This window comes from Cervus elaphus, chromosome 24 (genome assembly GCF_910594005.1).
Source record: "Cervus elaphus chromosome 24, mCerEla1.1, whole genome shotgun sequence".
In the NCBI taxonomy this organism is placed as follows: Eukaryota; Metazoa; Chordata; class Mammalia; order Artiodactyla; family Cervidae; genus Cervus; species Cervus elaphus.
The window spans coordinates 24,115,799-24,134,126 of record NC_057838.1 but is presented as its reverse complement, the minus strand read 5'-3'; the positions used below and the strand labels follow the sequence as shown (position 1 = coordinate 24,134,126).

Here is an 18,328-nt window from a genome sequence, read left to right as displayed (position 1 = left end):
AGAGAGGTAGAAAGAAGTAGACAGAATAGCTAAGGACCCTTAGGATGTGCGGAAAAGCATCACTGTGAGCTCCCTGGGTTTTTCTTTTACCTCCTACCTATCCACGAGTGGACACCAGAAGAGCCTGCCTCCTGGAACCACCAACCAGGATAGAAAGACAAATAAACAAACAAATGCGAAACATCCTTTCTGGACAAACTACTGTGAAAGGGGAAGCTCAGTAGTGATCTATCTAGAAGATAGATTTCTCAATCCCCATCGGGACAACCCAGCCAGGCCACAGCATCAACATCAGCAGCGTCTGCACCCCACATCCAGAGAACAGTAGACCAGATGCACCAAAGGGACAACTAGTTCCCTGCCCCCACACCCGGGGTGGGGGATGGGGAGTTGGGGGAACTGAACAGACACCCATCGGTCAGTCCAGGTAACACCTGTAGAGATTAAACAGGAGTCCCTGCAGGGCCAGAAGAATAACGCAGAGGAGAACAACACTGCCAGAACTCTGAAAACTCAATTATCACAGGAATTACAGAGCTCACAAAAGTAGGCCAGGACTTACACACTAAGCCCAAGCAGAGTAACTGCCTACTAAAATAGAAATTTTAAATAGGATCAGAAGTCTCCTAACATTAATATCCTAAACGTCCAGAATATAATTTAAAAAAAGAAAATCACATTGTCACAACAAGAGCCAGGAAAAACATACTTGAATGAGAAGACAATCACACTGATGCAAACACCAAAATGAATCACTAGTTGGAATTTCTGACAAGAATTTTAAGCAGCCATCGCAAAAATGCTTCAATAAACAGTTAAGAATTATCTGAAAACAAATTTTAAAAATATAAAAATGTCAACAAAGAGAAGTTTTTTTTTTTAAGTACCAACTGGAAATTACACAACTGAAACATATAATTTCCAAAATTTAAGAAAAAAAAAACCTTGCTGGAGAAAGCTCAATAGAAAAATAAAGATAACATAGGATAAATTTAGTGAACTTCAGGATAAAGTCAATAGTTTTACTCAATTTAAAACAGAGAGACTGAAAAAAAAAAAAAAAAGAACACAGCCTCAGGGAGAAATGGGATAACAGTAAAACCTCTAAAATCCCTGTGGTAGGTAGAATAATTAACCAACCCCCACTCCAAAAATAACCACATTCTAATCCTTGAGACTCATAAATGCTAACATAAATGGTAAAGACTTCGCAAATGTTATTAAATTAAAATAAGGGTGGAAAGATTATCCCAGATCATCTATCTATCTAGGTGAGCTCAATGTAATCACAAGGGTCTTTACAGAAGAGGCACAGGAGTGCCAAGTCAGAAAAGGTGAAGCAATGAAAGCAAAAGTCAGAGTAATGGGACCATAAGCCAAGGAGCAAGTACTGATACATGCAACAACAGGAATGAACACTGAAAACACACTATGTGACATAAAGCCATTACAAAAAAACATATATTCTATGACTATGAAATGTCCAGAACAGGCAAATCCATAAACACAGAAAACAGATTAGTGGTTACCAAAGGCTAGGAGAAGAGAAGAACGGGAGGTTACTGCTTAATGGGTACAATTTCTTTCTGGGGTGAGGAAAATGATCTGAAATAAGACAATGAAGATGAATGCAAAACACTGCAAATATACTTTAAAAAAAAAGAAAAAAACCCACTAAATTTTATACATAGAAATGGTTCGGTCAATTCAGTCGCTCAGTCATTTCCTACTCTTTGCGACCCCATGGACTGCAGCACACCAGGCTTCCCTGTCTATCACCAACTCCTGGAGCTTGTGCAAACTCATGTCCATCGAGTCGGTGATGCCATCCAACCATCTTATCCTCTGTCATCACGTTCTCCTCCTGCCTTCAATCTTTCCCCAAATCAGGGTCTTTTCCAGTGAGTCACTTCTTCGCATCAGGTGGCCAAACTATTGGAGTTTCAGCTACAGCATCAGTGCTTCCAATGAATATTCAGGACTGATTTTCTTTAGGATGGACTGGTTTGATCTCCTTGCAGTCCAAGGGACTCTCAAGAATCTTCTCCAACGCCACAGTTCAAAAGCATCAATTCTTCGGCACTCAGCTGTCTTTACAGTCCAACTCTCACATCCATACATGACTACTGGAAAAACCATAGCTTTGACTAGATGGACTTTTGTTGGCAAAGTAATGTCTCTGCTTTTTAATATGCTGTCTAGGTTGGTCATAGCTTTTCTTCCAAGGAAAGTGTCTTTTAATTTCATGGCTGCAGTCACCATCTGCAGTGATTTTGGAGCCCAAGAAAATAAAGTCTGTCACTGTTTCCACTGACCTGATGCAATGACCTTCGTTTTTTTGAATGCTGAGTTTTAAGCCAGCTTTTTCACTCTCCTCTTTCACTTTCATCAAGAGGCTCTTTAGTTCTCCTCACTTTTTCCCATAAGGGTGGTATCATCTGCATATCTGAGGTTATTGATATTTCTCCTGGCAATCTTAATTCCACCTTGGGCTTCATCCAGCCCGGCATTTCACATGATATACTCTGCATATAAGTTAAATAAGCCGGGTAACAATAAACAGCCTTGACGTACTCCTTTCCCAATTTGGAACCAGTCTGTTGTTCCATGTCCGGTTCCAGCTGTTGCTTCTTGACCTGCATACAGATTTCTCAGGAGGCAGGTCAGGTGGTCTGGGATTCCCATCTCTTGGAAGAATTTTTCCAGAGTTTGTTGTGATCCACACAGTCAAAAGCTTTGGCGTAGTCAATAAAGCAGATGTAGATGTTTGCCTGGAACTCTCTTGTTTTTTCAGTGATCCAATAGATGATGGCAATTTGATCTCTGATTCCCCTGACTTTTCTATTTTTTTTTAATTAAGTTATTTATCTTAATTGGTCCCCTGCCTTTTCTAAATCCAGCCTGAACATCTGGAAGTTCACGGTTCACGTACTGTTAAAACCTGGCTTGGAGAATTTTGAGCATTACTTTGCTAGTGTGTGAGATGAGTGCAATTGTGCAGTAGTAATTTCAGTACTGACCATCTGGTGATGTCCATGTGTAGAGTCGTCTCTTGTGTTGTTGGAAGAAGGTGTTTGCAATGACCAGTGAGTTTTCTTGGCAAAAACTCTGTTAGCCTTTACCCTGCTTTATTTTGTATTCCAAGGCCAAACTTGCCTGTTACTTCAAGTATCTCTTGACTTCCTACTTTTGCATTCCCACCCCCTATGATGAAAAGGACATCTTTTTTTGGTGTTAGTTCTGGAAGGTCTTGTAGGTCTTCATAGAACTGTTCAACTTCAGCTTCTTCAGCATTAGTGGTTGGGGGATAGACTTGGATTACTGTGATATTGAATGGTTTGCCTTGGAAATGAACAAAGATCATTCTGTCATTTTTGAGATTGCACCCAAGTACTGCATTTCCGACTCTTTTGCTGACTATAAGAGCTACTCCATTTCTTTTAAGGGATTCTTGCCCACAGTAATAGATATAATGGTCACTTGAAGTAAAATGGTTAGTTTTATGTTATGTGACATATCTTGATCTCTTTTAAAAAGGGAATACAAAAAAAAAGGGGGAATACAACTAACAACTTTAACTCATAATTCAACAACTTAGAAAAAAATAGAAGCAGGAATATTTTCCAGCTCATTTAACGAAACCAGTATTATAAACACCAAAACTATACAAAGACGTCACAAGAAATAAAAAAAAACCTACAGACAAATACCTCTCGTGAATTCAGCTGCAAAATCCTTAACAAAATATCAGCTAATTGAAACCAGCAACAGAGTAGTATGTATTCCAGGTATGCTACTTTGGTGTAATATTAAAAACAAACAAAAAGCAAACATTGTAATACACTACATCAACAGGCTGAAGAAGAAAAGTCATAAGATCATATCAATTGATGCAAAAAAGATTTTTTAAAAATCCAAGAGCATTTATGATTTAAAAAAAAAAACCTCTCAGTAAACAAGGAATAGAGGGTAACTTCTTCAACCTCATAAAGAACATCTGCAGAAAAAAGTTACAGCTAACATCATACTGATGAAAGACTGGCTTCCCTTTAAGATTGAGAAAAAGGCAAGGATGTTCATTCTTATTACTCTTTTTTAATATATCACTGGAAGTCCTGGACAACACAATAAAGCATGAAAAAAAAATAAAAGGCATCCAGATTAGATTGGGTTTCCCTGATGGCTCAAATGGAAAAGAATCTGCCTGCAATGCAGGAGACCCAAGTTCAATCCCTGGGTCAGGAAGATCACCTGGAGAAGGAAATGGCAACCCACTCTAGTATTCTTGCCTGGAGAATTCCATGGACAGAGGAGTCTGGAGAGTCCCAGTCCATGAGGTCACAAAGAGTTGGATACAACTGAGTGACTAACACTTTCACTTTCAGATGAGAAAAAAATAAATCTGATCCTGTCTGTAGAGGTCATGACTGTCCACATAAGAAAAGCTTCTAGAACTAATAAGAGAGCTTGGCAAGGCTGCAAGATAAAAGATCAACCCACAAAAATCAACTGCATTTCTAGATACTAACAACAAAGTAGAAACCAAAGTCTTAAAACACAGTATCATTTACAAGTTCCCCCAAAATGAAACAAGAACAAGATCTGTATGCCGAAAATCATAAAATACCAAAGAAAACAAAAAAGACCTAAATATTTGGAGCGATACCATGTTTGTGAATTAGAAAAATCAATGTAGTAAAGATGTCAGTACTCTAATTGACTTCAAACAGGTTTAATGAAATTCCTATTAAAATCCTCTCAAGGTATTTTGTACACACAGACAAACTTATTCCAAGGTTTGTTTTTTTTTTTCATTTTAAAATGTATATGAAAAAGGAAGGCCCTCAAATAATCAACAGACTAGTAAAGAAGATGAATGAAGTTGAAGGATTCATACAACCCAATTTAAAGACATATTATATAGTTACAGTAATCAGGACAGTATGGTATAAGAAGAGGGACAGATGCACAGATGCATACACACCAGAATAGAGAACCCAGAAACAGACTCACACAAATGTAACACAGTGATTTTTGACAAAGGTACAACAGCAATTCAACAGAGATAGGATAACCTAACAGAATGGTTAAAGTAAAATTTCTTAAAATTTTTAATTAATTTATTTTTGGCTGTGCTGGATCTTCATTGCTGCTCAGGCTTTTCTCTAGTTGCGGCAAGTAAAGATCCCCTTCCAGGGGATCTTCCCGACCCAGGGATCAAACCCAGGTCTCTCATGTCTCCTGCATTGGCACACAGGTTCTTCACCACCTCAACTTTACATTTTCTTTACTATTCTGCGCACACTGGTGCACAGACTTCTCACTACAGTGGCTTCTCTTGTTGTGGAGCATGGGCTCTAGGGCATTTGGGCTTCAGCAGCTGTGGCACATGGGCTTAGTAGTTACGGCTCCCAAGCTCTAGATCACAGGTTCAGCAGTTGTGGCATATCAGCTTAGTTGCTCTGCAGCATGTGGGATCTCCCTAGATCAGTGATCGAACCTGATCAGGAATCAGGTATTTCCTGCATTGGCAGGTGAATTCTTTACCAGGGAGGCCCTAAAAAAATTTTTTTAAAGTGATAACACCAAATGCTGATGATGACGTGGTAAAACAACATTATTATACATTGTAGGTGGAAATATAAAATATGGTATAGCCACTCTGGAAAATAGTTGGATCATTCCTTTTAAAACTTTAAAAAAAAAAAAAAAGAAATGAATTTGTACAACTTGGCATTTATATGCCTGGTATTTATCTGAGAGAAATTAAAACATGTTCACACAGAAACTTACATATAAATATTCACAGCAGCTTTACTCATAATAGCTAAAAACTGGAAACTACCCAAATATCCTTTAATAGAATAATGGTTAAACATATGGTACATCCACACAGAGGAATACCACTCAGTAATAAAAATGAACAAACTGTTGATATGCACAATTACTTGGATGACCTCAAGGGCATTACACTGAGAGAAAAAAGCCAATCTCAAAGTTACATATTTTACAACTCAATTTACATGACACTCTTGAAATAACAAAAATATCAGCAATGGAGAATAGATTAGTGGTTGTCAGGGATAAGGGATGTGGGTAGACAGGCTGTGTGTGCATGCCTGCTTCCATTGTGTCTGACCCTTTGCGACCCTATGGACTGTAACCTGCCAGGCTCCTCTGTCCATAAGGATTCTCCAGGCAAGAACAATGGAGTGGGTTGCCATTACCTCTTCCAGGGGATCTTCCAACCCAGGGGTCGAACCCAGGTCTCTCATGTCTCCTGCACTGGTATGCAGGTTCTTTGCCACTAGCGCCACCTGGGAAGCCTGGGTAGACAGGTTAGGATGGCTATAAAGGGGTAGCCTGAGAGACTGTGTGGTGGAATACAGTTCTGTATCTTGAATTTAGTGGCAGTTACACAACCATGAAAAAGTGAAAGTGAAGTCGCTCAGTCGTCTCCAACTCTTTGGGACCCCGTGGACTGTAGCACACCAGGCTCCTCCGTCCATGGGATTCTCCAGGCAAGAATACTGGAGTGGGTTGCCATTTCCTTCTCCAGGGGATCTTCCCGACCCAGGGATCGAACCCAGGTCTCCCGCATTGCAGGCAGACACTTTAACCTCTGAGCCGCCAGGGAAGCCCAGTAAGGTAGCATCCTATACACACACCCTTTTCCCTTAACAGTGTCCAGTGCGACCCCATGGACTGTAGTCCATGGGATTCTCCAGGCCAGAATACTGGAGTGGGTAGCGTTCCCTTCTCCAGGGGATCTTTCCAACCCAGGGATCGAACCCTGGTCTCCCACATCGCAGGCAGATTCTTCACCAGCTGAGCCACCAGGGAAGCCCAACCACACACCTGTAATAGAAGTGCATAGAACCGTACACACATGCACACAAATGAGTACAGTACACAGATAGTTAGCTATGAGTACGTTCCACAGACAGCTAAAAAAAACCCTGCCTAAGCTTCAATCCATCTGTTCATCTTAATAATCTTCACACTCCATTTGCACAATATCACTCCTCAGATACTAAACCACAGCCACTACTTGATACTGTACTTCCTGACAGTGCAAAACTTTAATTTACTTTCCATATCTCAGATGCAATTTAGTTTATCCCCATCTCCATGCCTCTGGGCAAGCCATCCACCTTGTTCCCTACATATTAACCCACACCTTCCCCTCCTTTTAAAGAAAGCACAATTCAAAACTCACCTAACTTCAGGAAGCTCCATGGAAAACATACTTAGATTCAAACTTTAGCTCCACTACCATTAGCACAGTAACTCTGGGATCTCTATATGCTTGGAAATACTAGTGGTAAAGAACCCGCCTGCCTGCAGATTCAGGAAATGTAAGAGACGCAGGTTCGACCCCTGGGAGGGGAAGATCCCCTGGAGAAGGCCAAGGCAACCCCCTCCAGTATTCTTGCCTAGAGAATCCCATGGACAGAGGAGCCTGGTGGGCTCCAGTCCACGGGGCTACAAAGAGTCGGACACGACTGAAGTGACTTAGCAAGCATCAAGTGAAGCAATGTTCAATGAATGTCATTATTGTTCATTTATTTACCTATTATCTTAGATGTTTAACTGTCAAAAAACATAGCTGTAAAAAAAAAAAAAAATAGCTGTGTTCACCCAAGAATTTGGCATAGGGAAGGTTTATTATGCTTCTAGAGTATGTGAATCTTTATCAAAATACGTGAGGATAAATTATCCTCACCAACTCCCCATCTTCACCCATACCATTTAAATTGTAGTTTTTTCCCATGTTTTAATCACCAGTTCTCCTGCACATACAGCCTTGGACAGAGATGAACTGTAAACAGTAAAAAAAAAAAATGTGCAAATCATTAAAACTTTCCTCCTTCCTCTCGATTCTCTCATCTTCTTTCCAAATAAAAAGGTAATTTCACCAAAATGTTGACAAAAGAGGGTATAGGGAAGAAAAATATTGAAAGCATGTTGCATTTTATATGATACATTCTACTCAAATTTGCATTTTCTTAATGTAAGTACTGTGCGATACATATTTTCTCTTTTTCTTCTTTAGAGCAGGTTCCTTCATGAGGAATTTTTCAATCCTTAAGTCTACTTATTGGATATCAACCATCATTTTTTCTTAAACAGAATCAAATTAGAAACCATCAGGACACATTGCACATGTCTGTGCTTAGTCGCCCGGTTGTATCTGACTCTTGGCGATCCCATGGACTGTAGCCTGCCTGGCTCCTCTGTCAATGGGGATTCTCCAGGCAAGAATACTGGAGTGGGTTGCCATGCCCTCCTCCAGGGAATCTTCCCAAACCAGGATCAAACCCAGGTTTCCCACAGCGCAGGCAGATTCTTTACCATCTGAGCCACCAGGGAAGCCCAAGAATACTGGAGTGCATAGCCTATCTGTTCTCCACGGGATCTTCCCAACCCAGGAACTGAACAGGGATCCCCTGCATTGCAGGCGGATTCTTTATCAGCAGAGCTACCAGGGAAGTCCATATTGCACATAGTAAAAGTAAATATTATCTATCAACTATACTTCAATAAAATTAAAATGCAAATATCATCTTGTAGAACTTTTATCTCAGTGTAAATACACACGCAAATATGTAAATGCTATCTGTTAGGAATGGTTTAGCCAAAGTGTGAAAGTTACTGTTCTAATGCCCTCAAATAAGCACTGGCCTAATATGAAGAATAATATGGTGGAAAATAATTGTAAAACAATGTAAGACCATTTCCAATAAAGCATCTTAATTCAGAAGTTCACTATTTTTATATATTGTCCATCCTCCATACACCAACCCCCAGGTCCCCTCTCTTCCACTCTTCTGTCCTCTGGTTCTTTAACTGCTGTATTAGTGTATATTACATACCAGAATGGATCAAAGTGCAAAATCATGACTGAGCTTTCTTCTGAAATCCTTCAAACTGGGTGATGTTATCCCTTGAGACAGAAAAGGAGCTGCCCAAAGGCATGAGGGGAACTAAAAAAATTTACTTCCAGTCTCTCTCCACTTAACTAGATCCTGAAATAAAGAGTAAGCAAAAATATGGATTTATTCCTACCTGTGAGGAAAAAATAAGTCAAATGAACCAAATCAACTGCAGATATTTTTCCCCCAAAATTCTGACCAACCATCACTATAACAGATAGGTATTATAAAGATTTTAAATATTTTTTAGTAAGGGTTTACACAGCCATTAAAGAGTTAGTCCAGGCTGGTCATTCAGAAAGATGACTAAGGCGTTTTCACCTGAACCATGGAAAGCACAAGAATAAACAATTTTGTAAACCTTTTTCTCAATCAGCCTTCTTGTCAGAGTCATAGTGAAAATTAAAACTCCTTTACAGAAACACCTATAAGGGCAGTCATTATCATAAAAATCATGCTTGTTCTCCATACAAAGATGAAAATCAAGTCGCTTTGCCATATGCTCTGAGTAACTATTCAAGCAGCCTGATGGTTTTACAATGAATCATCTCTTTTGTTTACTCTGGTGATCTCTATCTCAATGGATAGTAACCCCATCTTTCCGGATGCTCCTGCCAAAAAATCTTGGATACTTCTTACATCTAACCCAAAGGCATATCTCTAACTTCAAAATGCATTATACCAGCATCTGACCACTTCTCATCATCTCCATTACTACCTCTCTCCCTGGGATAACCTCCCCTTCTACCCCCATACCCTCACAACACTATTTTCCACCTAGCAGCCTAGGTAATCCTTTTAAAACTTTATGTGAAGCAAAAGCCAGGACTTGCTAGGCTTCATACCATCTGATAGCCAGGACCATCCATCCCTACCACTTTACTTTCCCGACCCCTTCAACCTTGTTTCCCTCTGCTCCAGCCACCCCTGTCTCCTTACTCCTTAGTCACATAAGCAGCATGTTCCTTCTCCAAGACCTTTGCTCCTGCTGTTCCCTCTGCTTGGAACAAACTTCCTGCAGATAACCACAACACTCACTTCTCCACCTCCTTCAAGTCTTTCCACAAAGGTCATCTTCTCAGGAAGGCGTTCCTTGACCTACTTAAAACTCATCTCTCTCCCCAGGGGTTCCCATCCCTTCCCCTACTTTTATTTGTTCTTCATCATCACCAGATTATAAAGTCCATAAAAGAAGGGATTTCTGTCTGCTTTGCTGCTGTTATCTCTAGCATCCAAAATAGTGTCTAACACACAAGAAGAAGTAAATATTTGGTGAATGGATTAGTCAATCGAGTAGTAGCATACATTTTCAAGAAAAAAAAATCTGCTCACTTGAGGTAGAACAAACACAAAAATATCATAAAAATCATGCTTGTCCTCCATACAAAGATTTCATGGGCGTTACCTCATTATTACCGTCATAAGCATTGGTTAACATTTATTGAGCTCTTACTTTGTGTGCCAAATGCTACGCTGAGCACTGTTTACTTGCATTTTTTTTCCATATAATTCTCACAATAATTCCATGAGTTAGGTATTATTGATCTTACAAAGCAAGGCAAACAAAGGTAAGACAGGTCATTAATTACTGAGGGGCACAGAAGGGCCTAGAAACCAGAACTACATGATGTTTCAACACCATGCTCTTGACTGGTGGGCAACTGTCTCTTCAGATTAAAGCTAACATTTATTAACTGATTATTACGTCAGGTTAAATTACTTACTTGCAATGTCTTATTTAACTATTTTAATTTTAAAAACCAAAAACAAAAAACACAAGGCCAACATTTTTAGTTGCCTATCCAACATATAATTTTCCCTTCTTTGTTTTTTTTTTTTTTTTTTTGACTTGTGTGGGTCACAACAAATTTTTTTTTTTTTTAATTTCTTTTTATCCCTTCTTTAAAAACAGATCCTTGACCTATTTTGTCTGAAGTAATAATGTGCTGGATAAAAAGCGTCATTTCATTTGCAAATGGCCAAATGACACAGTTCTGCCCAATAAAATGGAAATGTAAGTCACTGAGTAAGGCTTCCAGGAAAGAAAGCCCTTTGAAAGGGAACCACCTGAGTTGTCATGTGACTCTGTCCTTTCGCCATATTTTTCTGGTCTGGAACACAGGCACAAGGCTAGGGGTGGAACAACTATCTTGCAACTCTGAGAATGCGAGTCACGTGCTAAGTGAAGGCTTAGCACCCAGGCTGCCACCTCAGTTTTCCTATCATACAAAGGAGTCAAAAGAGTATTTTACTAAGCCACTATTATTTGTTTTCCATTACAGAGAGTCAAGTGCAATCCCTATTTGATACAACCCTATGAGGTGGTTGGCCCAATGTGGCTTCCTGAAAATGTTACCATAGCAAAGTCTTCCAATCAGGGGAGAAAATACACTAACCATTAAACATCACTCTATCAACGGAATATTATGTCTTTCACATTAATAGAGGAGCTACAGGTGGGATCCTGCAATCTGTACTTGGTAACTGATACTTTAGACATCAAAGGTGTAGCTAGTGAACAACTGATGAAAATTTAAAAGGCGGGGAGATAGTAGAGAATAAATTTAGTGGGATGCCTTCACCAAAGTATCAAAGGTTGGTGAATCACACCTTACTAAAAACAGATCTTAAAGAACAGTTTTCTAAACCTAGGCTGAGGTAAACACTAAATATTTATTGAGATTTTTCAAAATGCATGATAACAAAAGCAACATGGCAAAGCCTTTGTCAGACTGATTTCCCACTTTGCCAATACATTGTACTGTGGGCAATATAGGGCCTTACACAGTATACTACCATGTCCAGAACAAATCCCCAAAGCCATCTGAACTTGAATGAGATCTGGAAGTAAGAAAAAAAAAGATTCAGTGATGTTCCAAAAAACATTACAACAGATTCAAAATACTACAAGATTACAAGCGTTAGAAGACTTCAAATCATGTAGTATTTCACATTTTATGGCAGTACCAAAAAGTAGGAAATGGAAGAAGGAGAAAAAAACAAAGGGATAACAATCATCAGTATGGAGTAATAAATACGAGCTAAAAGCTTCCTATAAACAATTACACTTGTAATTCCATACAACAGTCCCAGTGACATATGTACCATTATCCCCATTTTACAGACAAAAACCTGAAACTAAAACTAATAAATTGCCCAAGATCAGATGGGTAGCAAGAGGTAAAGCCAGGATTTGAATCCCAGGTCAGTTCAACCCCGAAGTCCATACTCTTACAGTTGCATCAAGTACAGCAGAACGCCTGGTCAGAAATTCTAACACAACAGTAGAGACTAGGAAGGAGTGCAAAAACACTGAAAAGATGAATGATTATTGTGAGATTAATACTACATCTTTTACAAGTAATCATACTTAAAGAACTTCAAACCCTTGCCAAAACATGCTTAAGATAATAGAATTTTTTAAAAGGAAGTCCTTTGAATTCCCAACCTATACTTTTTTATTATGTTCTAGGAAGGGAATTTTCTTTTCTCTATAGGATTCTGCTAGAAAATGAGAGAACAAAACAACATGAGACACTAACCCCACAAATACAGTTCTAAGAAGCACATGTAAAAAAAAATTATAGTTCAAATAAATATACATTTTGATAAAAAAGGAGATACCATTATATTGTTTCCTTAAAATAGAATCTTTGAAAACAGATATTCAAAAGATTCCCTCAAGCCTTTTTTTCCAGACTTTGATCATTTGTTTCCTGAAAAAAAGAGAGTATAATCTGGAGAAATTACAAAAATCCATTTTGAAAACTACTTAGAGCTTATTACAAAATACTGTATTTCAAACATTTCAGCATGGAAGCAAAGTTAGAGTAACTGTACAGTGTTTTATTGGCCCCTGCTGCTTGTGCTAAGCTGTAGTTCAAGGAAAAACTTTTTTTCCTCCCTTTTGAGAAGATGAAGTGAGACACAGTGTATGAAGAGTGGAGTAGTGGAAGTACGTTAGGAACTTCTAGGAACTCATTAACAAGAAAGAAAACATCTTAAAAATGACAAAACAGGATACGCAAAAGAGAATAAATCTAACTAAAAGGGTTATCTACAAAAAATCTGCTCCAGTTTTTTTTCCCCCCCATTGTAAGGATATTTCCTTTAAGGTGGGATGATGACCACCATCTTTCAGTTACTTCCAAAAATCAATCAAAATGCAGATGCAAGGACAAGAATCCTGGATTAGGCAATAGTTGGACACCAGTACTAACTGTGCCCATAACTAGTTCTGACTTTGGACAAGTCATTTTACCTTTCTATGTCTGTGTCTTTGGGATTCCCAGGTGGCTCAATGGTTCAAGACTCTGCCTGCCAATGCAGGAGATGCACGTTCAATTCCTGTATCTCCTGCACTTATAATATCTCTAAGTCTTCCATTGTGGCTCACACTGTAACAAATCTGCCTGCAATGTGGGAGACCCGGGTCTGATCTGTGGGTCGGGAAGATCCCCTGGAGAAGGAAATGGCAATCCACTCCAGTATTCTTGCCTGGAGAACCACATGGACAGAGGAGCCTGGGGGGGCCACAGTCCCTGGGGTCACATGACTGAGTGAGCATGCATGCACGTGTCTTCATCTGTAAAACATTACCTCATGCCTTACAAAAAACTCAACTCAAAATACATCAGGGGACTAAATTTAAGGGCTAAAACTATAATACTTAAAAGAAAACATAGGAAAAAAATGTTTGTGATGTTGGGCTAGTTAAGATTTCTTAGATACAAGACCCAAAGCACAATCAATAATCTCTACCAAAATTCAAAACTTTCATGCTTTAGCAGACACCATTAAGAAAATGATAAAATTGGGGGGGGGGGGGGAGGAAATGCTGTAATAAGGGAATTCCCTGGTTGTCCAGTGGTTAGCACTTGGCTCTTTCACTGCCATGGGCCACTTTCGATCTCTGGTCAGAGAACTAAGATCCAGCAAGTCCTGACTCCCTGCTGTCCCACCTTGCCAAAGAAATGAAAAGACAGAGTAAATATTTGAAATCGCGTATCAGGTGAAGGACTCATATTCAGAATGAATAGACACCTAACACTCACACTCGCCTCTATAATTTAGTGAGAAGAGAACAACCCAGTGGACAACCCAAGCCGGAAAAAGATTGGAATACACATTTCACCAAAGAAGAGATATGAAAAGCTAATAAATAAGCACATGAAAAGATGCTCTCCATCATTAGTCATTAAGGAAATGCAAAACAAAAATCACAATCAGATATACTTCCCATCCACTAGGATGGCTTTAATCAAAAAGACAGACAACAAATGCTGGCAAAGATGCAGAGAAACAGGAACCCTCATTCATGGCCGAAGAGAATGTAAAATGGCACAGTCACTTTGAAAAATTTGTTCCTTAAAAAGTTAAACATATAATAAATCTACCATGTGACCCAGCAATTCCACTCAATAAAAATGTAACATGTTCACCTGAAGATTTGATACAAAATGCTCACAGCAATATTATTCAAAATAGGCAAAAGGCGGGAGCAATGCAGTGACCATCAAGTGGTATCCAATAAAAAGGAATAATGCACTAATACAGGCAGCAATATGGATGAACCTCAAAAAACATTACTCCAAGTAAAAGAAACCAAACACAAAAGATCACGTATTATATGATCATATTTATGGGAAAATGTCCAGGAAAGACAAATCTATAGAGACAGAAAGTAGATTTGTGGTTGCCTTCGGCAGGGGGTGGGAACAGGGAGTGACTGCAAATGGACATGAGACATCTTTTTGGAATGATGGAAATGTTCTAAAATTGGATTGTGGTGATGACTGAACAACTCTGTAAATTTACTAAAAAAAAAAAACACCCAAAAAACTATAGTACTGTACAGTTAAAACAGGTGGATTTTATGGTATATAAATTGTTTTTAAAAATGAAAAAATTTTATTCTATGTGAATGAAGCAAAACACAAAACACTATATATTATACAATCCCATTTACATGACATGTCCAGAAAAGGCAAATCTATGGAGTTGGAAAGGTTTGCGAATGCCTGAAACTGGAGGTAGGAACAGGGATTAATTGTAAACAGGCACAAGGGATCTCACCGGGGTGATGAAGATATTCTAAAACTGGATTATACTGATTGGTGCACCACAATAAATTTACTAAAATCATTTAATTTTACACTTTAAAATGGGTTAATTTTATACTAAAAAAAAAATGGGTGAAATTATATCTCAGAGTAAAGTTGTTTTTAAAACTAAGGTGGTCAAATCACATGAGAGTTCCTAACTTTTGGAGTGAGAAGATGACTAACCCTATCCCAGAGGGCTGAGCCTCCCTTTTGCTCACTCACAGACACCCTATTGGTCTGAGAATAGCAAATCAACAAGTTTCTAAAGCTCTGGAGCCTTGTGCCACCTTAATACCAAAAGCATTAACAACCACAATGCTACTCTCCACCCTAGAAAGATGTACACCTTACCAGAAAGGTAAAGCAAAATTCCTCTTCTAAAATGATAAGAGACCCCTTTTCCTTGCTTTTTTAGACATCATTTTGGAGTCTCCCACTTAATCCCTTTTTTCAATATGAAATTCTGATGGAGTACTCAGAAGCAATCTTTAGAATGAACCAGTACAGATCAAAGATGCAGCATGTAGTAAGGACCAGATCCATGAAGCAACTTAAGGAAAAAGACTGGATGTCTTCACATAAATCTTACCCCAGATTTGTTCTGATACAAGAAGCAAGTGGGGAAAAAAAAAAAAAAGAAATGTGACAAAGTTTCTCTAAACACTGACACAATGCAATAAACAGTCACTCCCCCCAACCCCCAAGACAGCTAAGGAGTTTTCAGCCACTCTTTGTTATAAAACTAATTTAGAACGGGATGCTGATCTAGCAAAGCAGACAATCTTCTTCCTCCAATACACAGGGGTCTGCTGACCCACTCCCTTTTGATTTCTAAGATCACTAGATTATTGTTGTCCAACAAATACTCCCCTTATCCCCAGTCCCCACCCTCCCCCAATCACTGTGCCTCTCTGAGAATTACAATTCATGTTTGTGCAAGCTTTGATCTCTGCCAGCTGGTATTCCCAGACCCCCTTCAAATCCATTCCACACACAACAGCCAGACCCATAGGATCTTATCATGTCTCTGCTTGAAACCCTCCAATAACACTTCAAATTTCCTAGGCTGAGAAGGTCCCTAAAATCTGGCTCCTCTCTTACCTTTCTAAGCTTACCAGTCTTCTTTCGGGTCCTAAAACACATCAAGCTTTTCCCCTTCTCTGGGGCCTTTGCATTTCCTCATCTCTCAGTAAGGAACAATCTTCCCTTTGCCCTCAAGACTCTTTCTCATCCTTCAGCGCTCAACTTCCATGTCGACACCTCAGAAAAAGCATCTTCCTTGAAATGGCCCCAACTAGGTCTCCACGTTACTCTCTCTCAGAACATCTTGCTTGTTTCCTGGCTAGCACCTGCCAAAACCTGTAATTCTTTTTATTTGCCTACTTATTTAATGTCTACCTCCCTGGCTGGCAAGTCAATTCCAAGCAGTCGTAAGTTGGTCTACGTCGCTCAGTGCCGTACCTGCAGCTTCATCTGGAGAGGCTCCCAAGTTCCACCCGAGCAATGCCTGGCACTTCCCGGGGGGTTCTCACGCGGATGCAGAACTGAACAGAAGCACCTTAACCTATCACCCCATAAATAGATGACCGAGCCCCCAACTGCAACACCCCATTCCTCGCAACGCCTTGTAAAGGCCTGTCCCACATCTTCACTTTTCTTTTTTTTCTCAGACACATCTGTGGCTCAGGTTCAAACATCTGTCGCCACACAAATCTCTGACGAGCCTCTCAGACCCCACCCCACCTCGCCGCATCGGCGCGCCTCTCAAAATCCCCTCCACGCCTTGCAGGAGCTGCACAAACCCCGAGCCTCACCCACGCGCCCTACCAACCCCCGGGCCACTCGAGCGCCCACGAATATCTGGGAGTCCTGCGCTCCCCGAACTCCCGCGGGACCCCACGTTCCGGCGTGTCACCCGCCGCCCAGCGCGGCGCCTCCCCCTTCCGCGGCGCCAGCTCTCACCTATCACCTCCTGCAGCTCATAATCGTCCCTGTTGATGGACCAGGGCAGGGCACTGGAGTCCTCGGTCATGACGGCGGCACGACACTCGGTCTTCCCGCAAACTCACTGACCTCTCTCTTCTCCTCGCCGCGCCTCTCCCCACCCCCAACCGCTGCCGCCGCGCCCCCACCAACCGCCTCGCGAACAGCCACGGGTCGGACGGCGCCTGGCGCTGGGTGGCCGCGCGGCAGAGCGGTGGGGGGCTCGAAGCACCCGCGAACCTCGCCTCTTTGCTCCTCTGCCGGCCGGCACTCCCCTCCCCGGCCCAGGTCCCGGCTTCGGCCTCCACGGCAGCAGCGACAAGAGCTTCGCCTGGGCCCAGCCCCTCTGTCCCGCCCTCCACCTCAGCCCCACGCACTGGCCAAACTTTCCCTTCTCCCTCCACCTGCCGACACGCAGCGCGCTGACGTCACCGCGTCGGGCATGCCCCCCACCTCGGCCCCGCCTCCAGCTGCCATTTCAAGTGTGGCTGGATAAGCAGCGAGCAAGAAGGAAGCCCAAGGAAGACGAATTTGATAGTGGAAGGGAAGAAATACTTTGAAAGGAGTTCAGCAAGGGCATCGGAAAGCCAGAAAAGAGCCGAAAGTAGCAGAGGTAGTAGCCACACTAAACATGGCGACCAAAGGGCAACCTAGTGGAGGGGGCGGAGCCACTTCTGGCGGCGAGGGCACGTTGCCGTCTCCGTCGTCGCATTCATTGGCTTATTTGAGAAGGAATCAGAACGGCAGTAAGTGGATGTGGACGTCAGTCATAAATTAGTCCCGCCTCCACGCGCTCGGCGCGCTGTTCCGCGACAAGGCTCCAGTCCCTCAAGATCACGGGTACGCTACTCGCTTTGCACCGTTCTCCCAAGTGACGTCGCCACGTAACTGTCACACCCCCGAGACGTGCGAACGGCTCCGCAGGGTGTGGAGAAACCCGAGGGAGCAGCTGGGTGGGGTGGCCTTGCGGTGTGGACGACTGCCAACTGGAATAAAAGGTCTCGGTCCACGGGACAGAGTGGAACCGGAAGCTCGCCTCGTGACGACACTTTTTTCTAGGCGGAAGTTATTTCTACAGCGCCCGGCTCGGCCTTCCCTGTAACTTTACTGGATAGGGAAGGTGTTCTCTCCGTTCTCAGCTTTGGAGCTCAAATGATCACCTGTCTTGGGGCCTTGGAAGGTTGCCGTTTTTTCCCTGGGGCAACTGGGGCCATTAAGCTAGTGCTATTTGGCTCAGCAGATTCGAGGTCATGTCAAAGACCTTGGCTTTTGTGTGACGTCATTGAACTTCAATTTTTCTCAGGT

General features: G+C 41.3%; 1 protein-coding gene across 1 annotated transcript in view; it reads right to left on the bottom strand.

The window, feature by feature from the left end:
- Positions 1-17,421, bottom strand: part of OXSR1 (oxidative stress responsive kinase 1) — a 94,711-nt gene extending 77,290 nt beyond the window's left edge. The window contains exon 1 of the mRNA XM_043885603.1: positions 17,003-17,421. Coding sequence (XP_043741538.1) covers positions 17,003-17,072 — 70 coding nt within the window. The 5' untranslated portion in view covers positions 17,073-17,421. The remainder of the gene's footprint in view (positions 1-17,002) is intronic.
- Positions 17,422-18,328: the final 907 nt, after the last annotated feature.